Source organism: Garra rufa, chromosome 15 (assembly GCF_049309525.1).
Source record: "Garra rufa chromosome 15, GarRuf1.0, whole genome shotgun sequence".
In the NCBI taxonomy this organism is placed as follows: Eukaryota; Metazoa; Chordata; class Actinopteri; order Cypriniformes; family Cyprinidae; genus Garra; species Garra rufa.
Genome location: NC_133375.1, coordinates 36,629,555 through 36,649,396, shown reverse-complemented (window position 1 = coordinate 36,649,396; position 19,842 = coordinate 36,629,555). Strand labels below are relative to the sequence as shown.

At 32.3% G+C, this 19,842-nt stretch overlaps 1 protein-coding gene across 1 annotated transcript; it reads left to right on the top strand.

The window, feature by feature from the left end:
• Positions 1-1,931: 1,931 nt before the first annotated feature.
• Positions 1,932-12,470, top strand: slc35a2 (solute carrier family 35 member 2). Its single transcript, XM_073819497.1, has 4 exons — positions 1,932-2,193; positions 7,595-7,777; positions 9,098-9,249; positions 11,760-12,470. The coding sequence occupies exons 1-4, from the start codon at positions 2,109-2,111 to the stop codon at positions 12,468-12,470; spliced, it is 1,131 nt and encodes a 376-aa protein (XP_073675598.1). The 5' UTR covers positions 1,932-2,108.
• The last annotated feature ends 7,372 nt before the right edge of the window (positions 12,471-19,842 follow it).

Genomic DNA, 19,842 nt, shown 5'->3' with positions numbered 1-19,842 from the left:
CCCCCCCCCGAGTTAATAAGTTGATTTTTACCGTTTTGAAATCCATTCAGCCGTTCTCCTGTTCTGGCGATATCACTTTTAGCATAGCTTAGCATAGATCATTGAATCCTATGAGACCAATAGCATCACGTTCAAAAATGACCAACGAGTTTCAATATTTGTCCTATTTAAAACTTGACTCTTCTGTAGTTATATCGTGTACTAAGACCGGCGGAAAATGTAAAGCTGCGAGTTTCTAGGCCGATAAGATTAGGAACTACACTCCCATTCCGGCGTAATAGTCAAGGAAGTTTGCTGCCGTAATATGGCCAAAGCAGGCGCAGTGCTTAGTTCCTAATCTTATCGGCTATAAAAATAGCATCTTTACATTTTCCGCCGGTCTTAGTAGACGATATAACTGCAGAAGAGTCAAGTTTTAAATAGGAAAAAAAAACGAAACTCATTGGTTATTTTTGAACGCGAATCATTTGATTTAGATCCGAACTTCGCGTATCACGAATCATTTGATTTAGATTGGAACTTCGAAGCGGGTTCACGAATCATTTGATTCAAATCAGGACTTCAAAACGGGTTTGTGAATCATTGGATTTAGATCGGAACTTCGCGTATCAGAAATCATTTGATTCAGATCCGGATTTTACTTATCGCAAATCATTTGTTTCAGATCAGGACTTCTTGCGGGTTCGCGATTTAGATCGGAACTTCGGTCTGCGTGTATTGAGAATAATTTGATTCAGATCGCGACTCGGAGCGGGTTTGTGAATATTTGATTCAGATGCGAACTTCGGAGCGCGGGTTTGCGAAACAGATTCAGAATGCGCATTTGATTTAGATCGGGAATAGCGAATCATTTATTTTAAATAAGAACTTGTTAACGGGTTAGTGAATCTTTTGATTTAAATCGGAACCTTGGAGCTGATTCGCGAATCGCGATCCGCTCTCCGGTTCCAGTCTAAAACAACGGTTCGCGCGGATCAGGAATCATTTGAGGAATCTTGGAGGGGGTTCGCGATTTGGATTTGGACTGTGAAATTTACCTATTCTCTTTTGGGTAGAAAAAAAACAATAAAAAACCTCTTTAAAACATAAAGAAAAGTCCATTACAATCTGAGATTGGATGAACATTGACCAAACTATTTCTTTGTGTGTACATGTGGGCTAAAACAAGTAAAGGACATCTTCCTCAGAAGAGTGACAAAAAACATCACTTTACTGTCTGACTTATATTACAGTTATGCCCATAAGATTTTTGTGAAATTTGGATTAGCTCAATAATTTGTTGCTTGCCCTCTTCATATTAAATTGTGTGTAGATTGAAAAAGTGTAGATTGATGTGGGAAAAAAAGTAATTTAAAGAAGTTTAACATAAGGCAGCAACATAACAAAATGTGAAAAAAATTAAGGGGTATGAATACTTTCACAAGGCACTGTATCTGTCTTGGTTTTTGATATATTTTATAAAACAGTTAAAATAGATGAATCTATGATCCTTTTTTTGAATTGCAATACTGGATCAGAGGAAGGTTATTTGTAAATTGTTTTACCCTCCTTGATGTATACTTGTTATATGTATCCCCCACTTTTGTTTGTGTTCTGTGCTGATGTTAAGCATGTTGTATGTTTGTTTTTTGAAAGAGGAAAAAAACCCTTCTAAGATACTGAGGTGGTACTACACTAATACCACACTGTATGGTATGTACGATTGCCATATTCATAAATCATAATTCACGGTAAAATGCCATATTAAAACTATAGTATTTTTGTGGTCATTTTTTTTTTTACCATTACTTTTTTTTTTGGTAATTTTATTTTTTTGACCTGAGCCGGCAGTCGGCGCTAAATCATTTCCATAATTCAGAACTCGAGAAAGTGAAGAAGATCTCGCACACGCCTGATTGGTCGCAGCTCTAGCTCACGGTAACAGGAAGTGCTAGAGTGTTTGGGGACGTCAACACTTTTCCTCGAGCACCTCTGATCATTCCCACCTCATTCACCGCATCTGTGAGCTGTTTCATGGAGCAGCGGAGGGGAAATCATCATTAAGCTCTGTAACCATTACAGATCGAGCGGGTCGTGTGAGTTAGCGGGCAGATTGGGGTTCATGTTTGATGATGATGATGGCAGCAGCAGCAAGCAATGAGAGTCCAAACAGAGACACTGAAGATAAAACATCCACCCGAAGACAGAATGAAGGTGAGGAACAGGATTATGTAAACATTTGACTGCTTAAAAACTCGCTGATTTCAACGAATGCAACGAAAAAGTCAACTCACCTGGTGAAAAATGTACCATGGTAGCTATAGTACCAGTAGTATAGTAGTATAGTATGTAATTTGGTACCACCCAAATTACATAGTCGCCTCTAATAAAGTCATACTTTGATATTACCATGTTTTTTTGGACGTATATCGTGGTAATGTTTGACGGACAATGTACATAATATAGTATATGGATATGGAACTGTGCTATTGCCATATGATACCACCACTTACAGTTACATATAATAAAAGTACCATTGTTTTCTTTAAAGTATCTTAGAATAAATACTATGGTTTATGAATTAGACAGTCATTCATGTATTCAGCAAAGTAAACTTTAAATATATTAAAAATGTCATAGTGCCATTGCCGTATGTTTTATGTAGTGCTGTCAAACGTTCATCCACAATAGAAGTTTTTGTTTACATGATATATGTATATACTGTGTAAGTTATATTCCTTAAATACATACACATGCACTATATATTTAGAAAATATTTACATGTATGTATATATTTATATTCATATAATTTATATTATATTTATTTTAAATATATAAACATAACACTTTTTCAGTATATACGTGTATTTATGTGTGTGTATTTATATATACATAATAAATATACACAGTACACAAACATATATAATATGTAAACAAAAACTTATTTTGAATGCGATTAATCGTGATTTTTATAATCACGTTTTATAAGGTAATCTGTAAATGGCATGAACATGGCAGTAACAAAGTACCATGGTATTGTTTATGGTTTACCACAAGACATTTTACCAGGGTAGTCGGTGTAGAGCCCAAATAATGAAAATCAGGAGCAAAATACCATTAATTTTGTCACTTTTTAAATTTATATATCTTATCTTTTAACCATTAACCATTTTTAATGCATTAAAATATACAGTTTCTTGAATAAACATAAACACATTTACAAAAAAGAAAAAACTAACAATGGACAGCATTTACTAATCTAGTTTATGTTATAATTTTTACTAGATATGCAAAACGATTAGTCATGATTAATTGATTTAAGATAAACGTTTATGTTGGCATATGTTTTTCTATAAATACACACATATACATGTATATATTAAGAAAATATGTTAAATTTATATGTAAAATGTTTATATACAAATGTTTACATACAGTACATACAAATATTTGTGTAAAAACATTTATTTTGAATCGATTCTTTGCGACTTATCTTTTTGCAGCTCTATTTTTTACATTTCAATATGTAGAAGTTAACCATTTATTGTAAACAAGTATGCATGAACAATAAACAACACTATATTTATAAATCTACACTAAAACTACATTAATAAACAATCAAACAATTAATCGTGATTAATCGCATCCAAAATAGAAGTTTTTGTTTACATAATATATTTGTGTGTACTGTTTATATTTATTATGTATACAAATACACACACATACATGTATATATTTTACAAAGTGTGTTATGTTGATATATTAAAATATCAATTATATGAATATAAAATGTAAATAGTTTCTAAATATATACTGTATGTTTATAGATAATAAATATACACAGTATACATGCATATATTATGTAAACAAACTTTTTTTGGATGCAAATATAAAAAAGTTAATTGTTAATTCATAACTAAAGCATTATCTAGTGTTAAAAGTTACCTGACTTTATTCAGCAGTTTCACAGTTTAAAAATGCTCCAGTACTGCTGTTGCAATGGATGTCATGCACCACAAGGGTTAATCATGGCAGTGATTTTCTAATGTAAAGCGCTTTGAATTTTCTCTGTCAGTAGGTAAACGGTGAAACACTTTGTTCTGCCCATTGTCATCTTGCAGACAGGAGCTCTTTTCACTTGTCAGATGAGTTTTGACAATATGGGTAGAGGGTGTGTCACACTTTCCTCGGTCCATCTGGATTTATGACATTCTTTAAGGAAGAAAAGAAATCAGCGCAATAAAAACCAGCAAAACAAGTTTATGAGTGTCACGGTTCCTGTTCATCAAGTCTATAGTGTCCACAGGCTGTCTTCAGAAACCTGAGCTCAAAAAACTTTTTTGTTAGACATTTTCTTTCTAATAATAACACAGTGGTAAAGTTGAAGTTTTTTGGTGAGATTTGTCAAATGTTTGCTTTTGTTTTCTCACCTTTTAATATGATTTAAGTCAAATAATTTTGTAATTTCGACTGTTTAGTACCTAGTTTGCCAGTGTACTGTGTTAACGAACCAACTAGGAAAGTTTTACATGAATGAATAGAGCGTCTGTTAGCAGGGTGTTGCCACTGGATTGAGCAAACATTCGCCCACTGTCGACGTGTGTAGGTGTGACGTAACTGAAAATACAAACTTAACATTGACTGGCCTCATTCAGAAGAGGGAATTGCTGTCATAATGCTGATGTCTGTTTTCGGATAGTTCACCCAAAAATGAAAATGTGATGTTTATCTGCTTTCCCCCAGGGCATCCAAGATGTAGGTGACTTTGTTTCTTCAGTAGAACACAAATTAAGATTTTTTTTAACACAAACCGTTGCAGTCTCTCAGTCATATAATGGCAGTCAGTGGGACCCACAGCTTTGAGAGTCAAAAAAACATACACAGACAAAACCAAATGAAACCCTGTGACTTGTGATGATACATTGAGGTCTTAACACATGAAACAAATGGTCTGTGCAAGAAACTGAACAGTATTTATATATATATATTAGGGGTGGGCATAGATTAATTTTTTAAATCTAGATTAATCTAGATTAAATCTTGGAATTAATCTAGATTAATCTAGATTAAAATGGCTAATTTGAATTCTGCTGAAGGCATTCAGAATATGTGTGCTACCCAAATAATGACTAAAAGTAAGTCTTCGAGAACGGGCCAGGTGGCGCATTAGATCAGGCACTCATCTCCTGTTTCCAAAATGCATCACAAACTGCTTGACAATTGCATTTACAACATAATTACCTATACAAACTTGTGTAACCAAGTACTTCTGCGCAAAAGGCTGCACGACGTGCGCGTGCTGCACAGACGCGCACCGGCATGGATATCTGCGTGCATAGTCTTGGGTTAAACTGCGTTGCTTTTAGAAGCGTCAATTCAGTTGTTGCATATAGTTTAATGTATTTATTTCGGGATTATCAAAGTAAATTATAACTCACGTGCCCCAGTAAAAAGGGTCTAGCAACGCACCTGCCCTGAAGCGGCTTCATAACTGCATCATTGTCAGCACGTCTCGTTTGATGTGGTAATTTCACAGAAGTTGAAGACTCGTTCTCGCCCCCTACAGTGCAATTCGACTAGGTATACGTCATCCGCGCTAAAATATCAAGGTGAAAGTCATCATATCTTGCGTAGTTTAGACCCAGCTCCCAACCCAACTTTGAGAATAGATTAACGGCGATATTTTTTTTATCGCCCGATAAGAGTCTCACGTTAACGCAGCACGTTAACGCCGATAACGGCCCACCACTAATATATATATATATATATATATATATATATAATTTATTTATTTTTACCTCTGATCCATCCACCGCAATGTCCAGCTGTCATATACGTCATTCATTGTTTACACTGATAGATTGTGGGTACGATGGGTACGCAAAATGGTAATTACTTGTGCTTATCCTGATTGTTGCAACTGATTAAAAACTAAAAGATTATGTTTGCTTGCGCGAACTCATCCGGGACTGTTGACTTTTCACTGACTCCCAACTGAAGTTATGGTTGCTTGCTCTTCGTCAAGCGCCGACTGTTGTGATCACACTCAAGGACAGTTGGACATTACGGTGGATCGTGAGGTAAAAAAAAAAATATAAATACTGTTCAGTTTTCTGCACAGGCCTATTGGTTTGTGAGTTAAGACCTCAATTTATTGTCACAAACTGCAGGGTTTAATTTGGTTTTGTCTGTGTATGTTTTTTGACTTTCAAAGCTGTGGTTTCCATTGACTGCCATTATATGTATCGGTTTGAGTTGGGGGTGGGCGATATGGCATAGATATTGTATAATGATTTTTTTTTTTTTTTTTTTTTTCAGAAATATATCACATTTCATGATTTTATCATGATTCTTTGTCATGTTGGTTTTACTATTTTGCAAGTTGTCTGAGCAGTGCAGCCAAACTTATTTCCCTATTTCAAAGCCTTACAAGGTAGCGAAATATAAAATAAAAAGAATGGCAGATGTTTAGGCCAAATTGGGCCTAGATAAAAAAAACTGTCATTTTTTGTTATTAAAAAATAAGAACAAAGATAGGCTACAAGTTACAAATACACATAATAAACAAATATTTTTTTTTTTAGGTACAGTAGGTGTATTTAGCAGTAGCATTCAAGAAATGTAATTAACAAATATAAAAATAAAACACTATATACATAAATTATACATTGACTCTTAATAAAGCAACTGTATTAAAATTCTTCAGTCAAGAGCAATGAGTCATTTTTCTTTGTGTTTTGTTTTTTATTAGCCTACCATCACCCAAAAACAACAATTCTGTCATTTACTTTACATTAGACAAAGTTTTTTTTTATTTTTTTTACATAAAACATGTTGAACATAAAACTTATTTTGTTTCTTCCATATTATTTTACTTCCATAGTCGGTGGGGACCAGCTACTGTTATCCACATTCTTCAAAATGTATTATTTTGTGTTTAGCACAAGAAAAAAAAAATATTAGAGGTTTGGGTCAACATGTAAGTAATTGTTTAGTTCTGTCACTTTAGGAGTTGCAGACAACGTTTTTCTTTCAACTGTTTACTTTCACTTTAGACATAACCAATTGTGTTTATATTTAATCCTTGTGTGTTTTTGACAGTATTAGCAAATCAGACGCGAAAGATAGCTTAGTCCAGTAATCAGGTGCTGTTTGACAGGCTTTTAGCGTGCATTTCAGGTGTACGCGCTCATGAAGCACATGCCAGAATGGTGCGCAAACGAAATGACATTATTTACTGGCGAGGCTTTAAATCAGATGCAAATAATGTACTTTTGTGATTGCGAATAAGTGCAGCGTCCTGCGAGTGAATATATGCCATGTTGTACAGTATTTTGAGATGATACTACGATATTTTTTCAAAAGCAGATCGTGGAGACATTTTAATCATCCACGATCAAAAATCGTCAACACCTCTAGTTAAAAAATCTTTGTTTGTGTTCTATTGAAAAAAAAAAACAAAGTCACCTACATCTTGGATTCCCTGGGGGTAAGCAGATAAACATTTTTAATTTTGGAGTGAACTATCCTTTTAATTAAGCCTCCTGTCATTCCGGTTTCACACTGTCAAAAGAGTTTTGATGTAAGGTTGACTAAAATATGATGTCTCTTGCAGTCAACAAGAAGTTGAAGTACATCAGTTTGGCGATTCTGGTGATCCAGAATGCATCTCTCATCCTCAGCATCCGTTATGTGCGAACGTTGCCGGGAGATCATTTCTACACTACGTCAGCTGTGGTGATGGCAGAAGTTCTCAAAGTCCTCACCTGTATAGCCATCATCCTTATAGAGAAGAGAGGTGCGTTTGCTGGAAACACATGGTGTCATGTTACAGTGCAGCCTGTGACTTAATGTGTATGATTTTCAAAGATTAATGAAGGAGTGTTATTTTGGAACAATATACACCTTATGCTCTCTTATGCATCTTATGCTCATCAATGTTGCATTTACTTTATTTAAAATACAAAGAAACAGTTGTGCTGCTTAATATTTTTTGGAACCTGTAATACTTTTTTCAGGATTCTTTGAGTAAAAAGTTAAAAAGAACAACATTTATTCAAAATAGAAATATTTTCTAACAATATAAGTCATTGCTATCACTTTTTCATCAATTTATCACGTCCTTGGGGAGCAAAAGTATTAATTTCTTTGAAAAAAGACTACAAATTTACTGACCACAAACTTTTAAATGGCAGTTACAAAAGATTTTTTCTGGAGTAAAATTCAGCTTTCGTCACAGGAAGAAATGATATTTTAAAATATATTTACATAGAAAACAGTTTTACATTTGAAAAAATATTTCACAATATTACAATTTTTTCTGAATTTTTGAACAAATAAATGCAGCCTTGATGAGCATAAGAAACTTCTTTTAAAAAAACAGAAAAAATCTTACTGATCCCAAACTTTTGAACAGCAGTGTATACAATAATTATGATTTCAAATACATTTGAACAAATGCCACCTTTATATTTTTGGGCTAAAGTCCCAAACACTAATCTCTGGGGTCAGTATGATTTTTCTTTGTAAGAAATGAATATCAAGTTACATTAAATTGATGAAAAGTGACAGTAAAGATATTTATAATGTTAAAAAAGATTTCTGTTTTAGATTAATAGAAAATTCAAGCATTCACATCATTTATAAAAAAAAAAAAAAAAATGGGGAAAAAAAGGATCAGTTTCACAAAAAATATTAAGCAGCACAACTGTTTTTGACGTTGGTATTAATAAGAAATCTTTGTTGAGCATTGAATAATTTTATTAGAATGATTTCTGAAGGAGCATATGACACTGAAGACTGGAGTAATGGTGTTGAAAGTTCAGCTTTATGTTACAGGAGTAAATTACATTTTAAAATGTATTCAAATAAAAAAAAATGTAAATTTTTTTTTTAAATGTAATAATATTTCACAATATTACAGTTTTGTTTTTTGTTTTATTTACAAATAAATGAAGCCTTAGTGAGCATAAGATATAAAAAAATCTATTGACCCTAAACTTATGGACAGTAGTGTATATATATTTTTATTAGTTTTTTTTTTTTAGTTTTATAATTGCAGCAATGTGTCTGATGATGATTATGATGTGTCTTTTCTCATTTTTTTTTTTAAATACAGGTAATGTGAAGTCCTTTATATCATTGTTGTATGACTCTATAGTCGTACAGTATTTGGACACACTGAAGTTAGCAGTTCCTTCACTCATCTACACTTTACAAAACAACCTGCAGTATGTGGCCATTTCCAATTTACCAGCAGCCACTTTCCAGGTAAGACTTCACCTTCTCTCTCCTGATTCACTCCTTTTCACTTTTTGAATCTGATTATGATCTTAGACAAATTTCTAAAATTCGGTTGTAATTTAGTGTTACATGACCATTTCCTTTCCTCTCTTTGTTCAAATGGTCATTAGACATTTTGACAATTCTTTAAATTCATTAAAAATCTTGGCATGTTTTCTTTGCAGTGTTATTTTAATATGCTAAACAATTCTGAAAATTAATTTTTGCCTCACAGAAATAAATTCTGTTTTAAAGTATATTAAAATAGAAAACCACTATTTTTAATTGCAATAATATTTCACAATATTATTTTATTTTTTTATCTTTAATTAAATGATGAGCAAAAGTCTTCTTCAAAAACAATAAAAATCTTACTAGTCCCAAACCCCCAATTTTTTATTATGTATTATAATATTATGTTTGGAATATGTATAAACATTGAATTAGCTTATATTTTTGTATTTTCAGTTTTCTTTTTAATTATAGTTTTAGTAATTTAATCAATTTTAGCAATTTAGATGCTTTTGTCATTTTATTATTTTTTCAGTTTCTATATAACTTTAATTTTTATTTCAGTTAGTTAAGTAGTTTTAGTACATCAACTTAAACTAATTTCAGTTAATTTAGTTTTATTTCAGCTTTATTTCATTAATTGAAAACAATTAGTTAACAATACCAAAACTGTTTCTATGCTACTTTTCATTAATTGAGCAGAATTATATTTTAAGGTATATTGAATGCGTATTTTAATTAATGTAACGACACATAACAAACGTTCATATTTGCCTAAATATATATTTTACTAAAACCTTTTAATACACGCACACACTTCTGTGAACATTTTTGAGTGAATCAGAGTTTTGAATTTATTAATCAAAACAGTTTTTAGAATCAGAACATATACTTAGAAATGATTTGAACACACACTGCTATTCAAAAGTTTAGGATCAGTAAGATTTTTAATGTTTTTAGTCTCTTATGCTCATCAAATTTCCATTTATTTGATAAAAAAAATACAGAAAAAAGTAATATTATGTAATATTGCAATTTAACAGTTTTCTATTGCAATATACTTTAAAATATAATTTATTTCTGTTATGCAAAGCTGAATTTCTGTCAGCCATTACTTTTCAGTGTCACACAATCCTTCCAAAATCATTGTAATATGCTAATATTTGATCAGTGTTTGATATTGAATTTAAAACATTGTTACAAAAGATTTATATTTTAGACAAATGCTGTTCTTTTTAACATTTTATTCAAAGTATCCTGAACAAAAGTATCACTGATTCCAAAAAAAAATTAAGCAGCAACTGTTTCCAACATTGATAATAAATCAGCATATTAGAATGATTTCCGAAGGATCATTTGACACTGAACCCTGGAGTAATGATGCTGAAAATGCAGCTTTGAATCACAGAAATAATTACATTTTAAAGTATATTCAAATAGAAAACCAATATTTTAAATTGCAATAATATTTCACAATATTAAAATTTTTTTCTGTATTTTTAATCAAATAACCACAGCTTTGATTAGCAGAAAAGTCTTTAAAAAAAAAAAAAAAGCATACCATACTTTTGAACAGCAATGTACTGTCTAACACTGTTTTTGCAATTGAAGTTTAAATCATAGATGCAAATAAATATGTTTTAATATATATTAAATGTTTTTAGCGGCCAACTCTGATATATAAATTAAAATTAATCAACATTCTCTTCCAAAAAGAGGTAAAGTTTAGTAACAAGCTGTTAGAAGCTTTAAAACGGACCAAAAAAATTGCAATTCAAAAGATTGGAGTCAGTATAATTTTTATTTAGCTTACTAAACTTTACTTTTATTTAGCAAGGATGCTTTAAATTGATCAAAAGTGATGATAAAGACATTTATAATGTTTGATCTGTAATGATTTCTATTACAGATAAATGCAGTTCTTCTGAACTTTCTATTCATCAAATAACCTAAAAAAATTCTACTGTAATGTTTTTTACATAATAATAAAAATAATAATACATTTAACAATAATAATAATTTTATGAGCATTAAATCAGAATGAAATATTAGAATGATTTCTGAAGGATCATGTGACTGGAGTAATGATGCTAAAAATTCAGCTTTGAAATCACAGGAATAAATAAATCTCAAAATATCTATCTATATCTATAAATTTCAAAATGTATTAAAATGGAAAACAGTTATTTAAAATAGTAAAAATATTTCATAATTTTACTGTGCTTTGGATCAAATAAATGCAGGCTTGGTGAGCAGAAGAGACTTCTTTGAAAAAAAAAAAATCTTTTGACTGGTAGTGTATAATGTTTTTGCACTTTATGGTAAAATGAATTTAGGAAAATTATTGTTTTGAAATTAATGCAAAAAAAAAAAACAGTATAAAAATCTTAATGGTCCACAAAACAGGTTAATTATTAATGTTATTTTATTTATTTAGCACAAACATGAAACTCTAATATTTAATGAGATTTTTTTTTTTTCTGCAGGTCACATATCAGCTGAAGATCTTGACCACAGCATTGTTTTCAGTGCTCATGCTGCGCAAGAGCCTGACTAAAATCCAGTGGATCTCTCTGGTGCTGCTGTTCGCCGGTGTGGCGATCGTCCAGGTGGAGCAGGAGGGCGGAAAACAGAAGGAGGCTGTGTCCGCCAACCAGAACTACTTCAAGGGCCTGGTGTCAGTGATCATCTCCTGCTTATCCTCCGGGTTTGCCGGCGTCTACTTCGAGAAGATCTTGAAGGGCAGCTCGGCCTCGGTGTGGATGAGAAACATCCAGCTCGGGATCTTCGGGACTCTAATGGGTCTCCTCGGCATGTGGTGGAACGACGGCGCCGCCATCGCCGAGAAAGGCTTCCTGTTTGGCTACACGCCCATGGTGTGGGGCGTCATCTTCAACCAGGCCTTCGGAGGCCTCCTGGTAGCCGTTGTCGTAAAATACGCGGACAACATTCTCAAAGGTTTCGCCACCTCTTTTTCCATCATCGTGTCCACGATCACGTCCGTCTACCTCTTCGGCTTCCACGTGGACCTGATCTTCACGCTGGGCGCGGGGTTGGTCATAGGAGCCGTCTATATGTACAGTCTCCCCAAAGCAAACACCAGCACTTCCAGCACCAGCACATCTTCGTCTAGGCACAGCAAAGGAGGAGACTCGGAGCTGGATGCTTTCCTCCCAAAGTCAGTGCTGGTGAAATGAAATCTGTGTCCCCTTCCATTAATCGCTCTTTACCTCTTTCGCTGGAAGTTCTAACTCTCTCCTCTTTCCGTTTCTCTCTGCTGCTGTGGGGTTTGGGTGCTTCTGTGAACTCTTAACCATCTGGTTCAGACTAGCTTGTTCATAAACGTGGCACTTAATTAGTTTGGAAAGCACAAACCAGAGAGACGTAGATGTAGTTTTTGCTGTTCTTTTTTAAAAACCAAAAACAAACAGTGGCATTTTTCACTTTCGTAGGCATATATCTCTCAAACGTCTTCACCTCCGTTTCCCTGTTTGCCTTAAACAGCTTTTTCCTGTTAGACAGCTCAATCTTGGGGAGGAAGACGTGAACATAATCGTTAGGCTTCCGCTGAGTGGAGGAACATTGGGCTGGATTGACTTGAAAACTAATGGGTGAATCTCACAAAACCTGTAACTTCTACTTCAAAAACTACTTTAAAGCCTGTTAAGTACCTATACAAAAGTTTGCATTATGAAACGTAAGCACATTCAACTCCCTAATTTTTGTTCTGCAATCAAATGCAAATAGCTTACTAATGTGATATATAAATACTCACAGATAAAATTTAATTTTTTTTTTTTTTTTAGGAAAAAGATGCATGATATCCTTTGTAGATTCAAAGTTTTTGTTTTTTATTTTTAAAATCAGTTAATTAAATTCAAAACACCACCTACTACCATGAGATATAAATGCTTTACAATTTAAATAATATACACTACCAGTCAAAAGTTTTTGAACAATAAGATTTTTTTTTTCAAGAAAGCACACCAAGTCTGCATTTATTTGATCCAAAGTACAGCAAAAACAGTAAAATTCTGAAATATTTTTGCTATTTAAAATAACTGCTTTCTATTTGAATATAATAATGTATTTCTGTAATCAAAGCAAAATTTTCTGCATCATTACTCAAATTTTCAGTGTCACACGATCCTTCAGAAATCATTCTAATATGCTGTTCAAGAAGCATTTATTATTATTATTATTATTATCATTTAAAACTTTTTTTCAAGGTTCTTTGATTAATAGAAAGATCCAAAGATCAGCATTTATCTGAAATAAAAAGCTGTTGTAACATTTTACACTATGTAATTCAAAAGCTTGAAGTCAGTATAATTGTTTTATTTTATTTTGGGAAGGAAATTATAGAAATTAATACTTTTTTTTAGCAAGGATGCTTTAAATTGATCAAAAGTGATGATAAAGACATGTAAAATGTTTTATTTCAGGTAAATGCTGTTCTTCCGAACCTGAAAAATTCTACTGTGCTTTTTTTAACATAATAATAATAAATGTTTTTAATAGCAAATCTGAATATTAGAATGATTTCTGAAGGATCATGTGACAGGAGTAATGATGCTAAAAATTCAGCTTTGAAATCACAGGAATAAATTACAATTCAAAAAATATTCAAACAGAAAACGGTAATTTAAAATAGTAAAAATATTTCAAAATTGTATAGTTTTTACTGTGCTTCGGATCAAATAAATGCAGGCTTGGTGAGCAGCAAAGACTTTTTAAAAAAAACATTAAAAACTTTTGACTAGTAGTGTAAAACTTTTTTGTACTTTATGCTAATAAGAATTTAGGAACAGATTGTGCTTTTTTGTTTTTTTAAAATAATGCAAAAAATCCTAATGGTCCACAAAACAGGTTAATTATATTATTTTATTAATTTAGCACAAACACAAAATTCTAATTCATTTAAAAATATATATTATTTATCAAATTTCAATATTTGGTGTTAAATTTAATCCAGACATCATTTTGACAGGTTTTGTGAGATTCACTCACGGCTACTTCGTGCTACGTGCAACAAGTTCTTTGCCAAATGAACTGTGTAAATAGAGACAAAAAATGATTGAGAAAAGCTGTGTGAATGTCTGCCGTGTTTCCAGCTAAAACATGGCAATACCTCATGGCAATACCTATGAACTTTGTACAGTGGCAAAGAGCTTGATTCATGCGAATCTGTAGCAGTAATGTGGCACTTGGTTGCCGGCGTGTTGACTTCGCTCTCTTTCTGAGTGATTTTGGGCTGATACAGTAACAGTAGAGGTGTCATATAAAGGGATGCTTTTGAATCAGCTTGCAGGGACTTATAAGTTACATTCATCTCAAACTTTGATTTCCGCCAGTCCTCCTTGCCCATAATGCAATGTGTTAAGAGACGCCATCCTCACAAGTCTGAAAATGAGCACTAGTTGACATTAAGCTCCGTTGAACTACAGACAGGCAGTCGCTTAACGCATTGTTTCGCTGTGGATTCTAGCTTCACCATTCTCGTCTTTGACATTTCCAGCTCTTTTCCGTGCTGGAAATGGACTAACCTGGTCATTTTCTAACCAAATGGCACCTTAATGAAGGCTGTTTTCATTGTGTGCACATATGCGCGTGTCTGTGCGTGAGGGGGACTAGTTTCGCTTAACCAACAAGTGGTTAACGCTGTGCCTTTCTCAATCAAACTTGTGACTGAATGGTAACTATATATGTTAATATAGTTCTTACACTGTACATAATATCAAAATACTATATCTTCTTTTTATGATGCAAAAAATGAATCAAGATTTGTGGATTTATCTTATGTTATGTATTGTACAACCAATTTTGTGCACATATTTGATACAAATATGCCAAAACTGTTCTCAGCAAATCCCCACACACCTCAAGAGCACGTCCTGATACAAAATGAATGTTTTCTTTTCTGTTTTTGCAGTAGTAAATATGCTCACCAGAGCGACGACAGGTGATGGATCATACGTTAGGGTGTGGGGAAGTATATCGTTGTGGTTTGGTGAAGAGATTTTGTTGCTCTTTAAGGGTTTTATATGCATGTTAGGATTCATGTAATATTAAAAGGACTGGGTTAAGTGCTGCTTGATTGCTAAATGATGAATTTAGTCAGTAGATTTGAATTCTTCATTGTTTTGAATGAAGAAATGTGGCTCGCAGTGATTCAGTTTACCTTTTTTGGTCGTTTACATGCACTAATTGACTTTTTCTTTTAAAGTCAACATGAAATGAAAATGACTCTATTTGCTTTCTTAATACATGATGCTGTGCACATTGTGTCTTTATAATGTTTTATCTAAACGGAACAATTTGCCTGTCCTCAAAAGTATATCAAAATGTTAAAATGCTGCATTTTTGTTTGATTAAAATACAGTAAATAGTACAGTAATATTGTAAAATATTATTACAGCTTAAAATGACTTTTTCCTGTGATGCAAAGCTGATTTTCAGCATCATTACTCCAGTCTTCAGTGTCACATTCAGTGTCACAAAACATTTTTTCTTATCAATGTTGAAAACAGTTTTTTACATTTTTTTATGGAAACCGTGATACATTTTGATTCAAAATTTTGAGGCAAGTTTGAAGAAAGAAATTAATAATTGTATTTTATTTATTATTGCAAGGATGCATTCATTAAATTGGCCAAAAGTTTTTATAATTTTAAGTTTAAGAAAAAATCTAATATAAATTAGATTTTAAATACATCCTATTGAGGGAGCTTTTTTAAAAATAAAATAATCATGATAAAAATATTAAGCAGCATAATTGAGCATCAATAATTTTCCATCACAGTAATACATTTCATTTTTAATCATATTCAAATAGAAAGCAGTATTTTAAATTGCAAAAATGTTATAGTATTACTGTTTATACTGTATTTGATTCGTAATTATTCCAAACTTTTGACAGCCACTGTATGTAATGCTTGCTTTTTAAAATCACAGTTAAATCAATAGCTACACTACCAGTCAAAAGTTTTTGAACAGTAAGATTTTAATGTTTTTTTAACAAAGTTTGTTCTGCTCACGAGCCTGCATTTATTTGATCCAAAGTACAGTAAAATTTTGAAATGTTTTTACTATTTAAAATAACTGTTTTCTATTAGAATATATTTTAAAATGTAATTTATTCCTGTGTTTTTAAAGCATTTTTTTAAAGAGTTTTCAGCATCATTACTCCAGTCTTCAGTGTCACATGATCCTTCAGAAATCATTCCAATATTTTGATTTGCTGCTAAAAAAACATTTATTATTATTATGTTGAATAAAAATGTTTCTTAAACAGCAAATCAGCATATTTGAATGATTTCTGAAGAATCATGTGACACTGAAGACTAGAGTAATGATGCTGAAAATTCATTTTAAAATCTATTCAAATAAAAAAAACGTTATTTTAAATAGTAAAAATATTTAACTTTTTTTTTTCCTGTTTTTTCTGTACTTTGAATCAAATAAATGCAGGCTTGGTGAGCTGAAGAGACTTCTTTAAAAACATTTAAAACCTTTTAACTGGTAGTGTATGTTACATATATGTGCTTAAAAGGTAAAAAGAGTTGTAAACATTTCATGTTGATATTTAATTCTCAAAATGTACTGTTGATAGTTCCCTGCAGCTCAAAAGCTGCTAGTCTAGATCCTAAACACCATCACTGAATTGTTTTCACAGACTTTTTCAGAAACTAATGAGCCGAGAGTGGCCTCAGGCAGCTAAAGTGATTGTGTTTATGTGTGTTTGTGTGGTTATATATGTTATCTAGAGTTATGAGTGTGTCTGTGTGTGTCTGGGTATGAGAGATTTTACTACAAGCCATTTTCTGACACAAAACATTTGTGTGTGATGCTGACCATCATGTAAACTTTCATATTTGTTTATGAGAGATGGTTGTATGTCAGAACATGGCTCTTAAAGATATATCATCATGAAAATTAGGGTTACAAAAGATGGATACATTTTCAGTGAATCACAGTGTCAACTGAAAATACCGTCTTTGTTTTTCTTTGGGCTCATTGGTGATTAGATTTGAAATACCTGAGCTGAAAGTGATCGCATGTATAAAAATACGAAACATTGCACATGTCCATTTGAGATTTTTGTTCAGTTTTGTTTTCTGTGACAACTGTTAACACCTCCTGATTGCAGAAAGACTGCACAGATTTCATCATCATAGCTGATAAATCAAGGACGGCCTCTGTTAAGCCCAGTCTCTGGCACTCTGATCAATATTGTAAATAGTCTGTGAAGAGTTGAAGTACAGCCCCTGTTGGCTTATTTCTTATAGTGGCCTCTTTCTTGAGGCTGACAATAAACATCAAATAGAGAATAGAGTTTCTGTTTCTTATGTGAGCCTCAGAAGTGAATCTTTCTTGTGTGTGCATGTGTGTACAACCCCAGAGTAGATAAAAACATGTCACATTTTACACCAAAATCAATGAAGTAATAATACATTAATTGTTAATAAATTAATAAATTAGCAGTTGAAGTCAAAAGCTTACATACACCTTGCAGAATGTGCTAAATGTTAATTATTTTACCAAAATAAAAGGGATCATACCAAATGCTTATTTTTTATTTAGTACTGACCTGAATAAGATATTTCTCATGAAAGACGTTTACATATAGTCCACAAGAGAAAATAATCGTTGAATTTATAAAAATCACCCCGTTCAAAAGTTTACATACACTTGATTCTTAATACTGTATTGTTTCCTGAATGATCCACAGCTGTGTTTTTTTTTTGTTTTTTGTTTAGTGATAGTTGTTCATGAGTCTCTTGTTTGTTCTGAACAGTTAAACTGCCTCTGTTCTTCAGAAAAGTCCTTCAGGTCTCACAAATTCTTTGGTTTTTCAACATTTTTGTGTATTTGAACTAGGGCTGGGCCGATAAACGATATCATATCGTAAATTTATGTTAATAACGATGATAAGCTCTAGACATTTTTTGCTCGATATGGATTAATCTAAGAGCCAATCACACAGCAGAAATGTGCGACATCAGCCAATCAGCGTGCAGCGTGCGTGTGCACGTCAAAGTACAAAGTTTATTTCCTACCGTACTTTGTGAAGCAAACTTAACACCAGGACGACAAAAGAAAAAAAAAGAGTGGAAGCAGCGACGAAAGTGAATCTAACCTCGAGTTATTATGCAAAGATGTTGTATTTGTCGACAAAAAAGGTAGCACGAATTCCGTTATATAAGTGGTTTGGCTATCTGAAAAGTGACTCTCAGCTCAGCTGAGAGTTTCGTGCAATTGTTAAAATTGAAACCGAAAGCAAAACACGCACGCGCATTCAAAAGCAATTTTAATCCCCCTTGTTTAGAGAGTGACTCCCCAATGCACGCAAATTAGGCTACATGACACATCTAGGCTGTTATTAGTATATAGGCTATGATAGGTTGTGTATGTCTATAGCTCTGTATCATGCTTGAAATATCCGTCTCTATTTGCACTTTGAATATGCACTTAATGCGGTTAAGAAAGAACTGTGTCGTAATTTTTTGTTATTTATACTGTAGATTGTTTCAAAATGCAGTGGTTGCCTCTAATTTAAATAGCTCAGCCTATAATAGAGAAAATAAACAATTGTGTAAATAATAATAAATAATAAATAAATAATTGTTACAATACAGTATTTTGTGCATTTACTCTCATTTACCATACTCTGTCACAACTTTTATTTTTTATTTTTTTATTTTAGTAAGTTGTTTTAATTTTTAAGGCCAAAACTGTAATCTGTTTTTGTTAATAAATTATACTTTAAAATGTAATTTAATTAACCCTTTTGTGGCTTTAGTCATTGTTGAGATACTATTTTAAAGTTGGCAACATCAACAGCTTATATCGAAATATATATCGTTATCGTTCAATATGGGAAAAAAATTATCGAGATTACGTTTTTGCCATATTGCCCAGCCCTAATTTGAACCCTTTCCAACAATGACTGTATGATTTTGAGATTCATCTTTTCACACTGAGGACAACTGAGGGACTCGTATGCAACTATTACAGAAGGTTTAAACGCTCAATGATGCTTCAGAAAGAAAAACAATGCCTTAAGAGCCAGGGGTGAAAACTTTTGAACAGAATTAAAATTTGTAAAAAAAAAAAAAAAATTCAGTTTTAACTGCCCTTCAGAACCTACAGAATATACTTGCATGTTTCTAGAAGACAAAATAATTTGAATTTACCCTGATCTTCAAATTCTCTAAAGTGTGAAAAGATGGATCAAAATCATACAGTTATTGTTGGAATACAGAAAAATGCTGAAAAACCCCAAAAAATTATGTCTCTTATTTTGTTAAAATAATTAATATTTTGGTGTATGTAAACTTTTGTTTTCAACTGCATATATGGATTTTTCACTGGGGTTTTTGGATTTACTTTTTTGTAATTCCCATGTGTTCTTAGTTATTCTGATTTCTGTAATATAGTAAAATTAAATATATATATTATATGTAATAATATATAGTAATTTAATAATATTTAAATGCAGTGATGCACAAATACTACACTGATTCATACATTTTAATAATTAATATGAATATAAATAATGAGAGTTTT

Coding starts and splice junctions, on each gene's coding strand:
- slc35a2 (XM_073819497.1), top strand. CDS start 2,109: ATGATGATGATGGCAGCAGCAGCAAGCAATGAGAGTCCAAACAGAGAC. Junction 2,194..7,594: donor CACCCGAAGACAGAATGAAG/GTGAGGAACAGG, acceptor TGTCTCTTGCAG/TCAACAAGAAGTTGAAGTAC. Junction 7,778..9,097: donor CATCCTTATAGAGAAGAGAG/GTGCGTTTGCTG, acceptor TTTTAAATACAG/GTAATGTGAAGTCCTTTATA.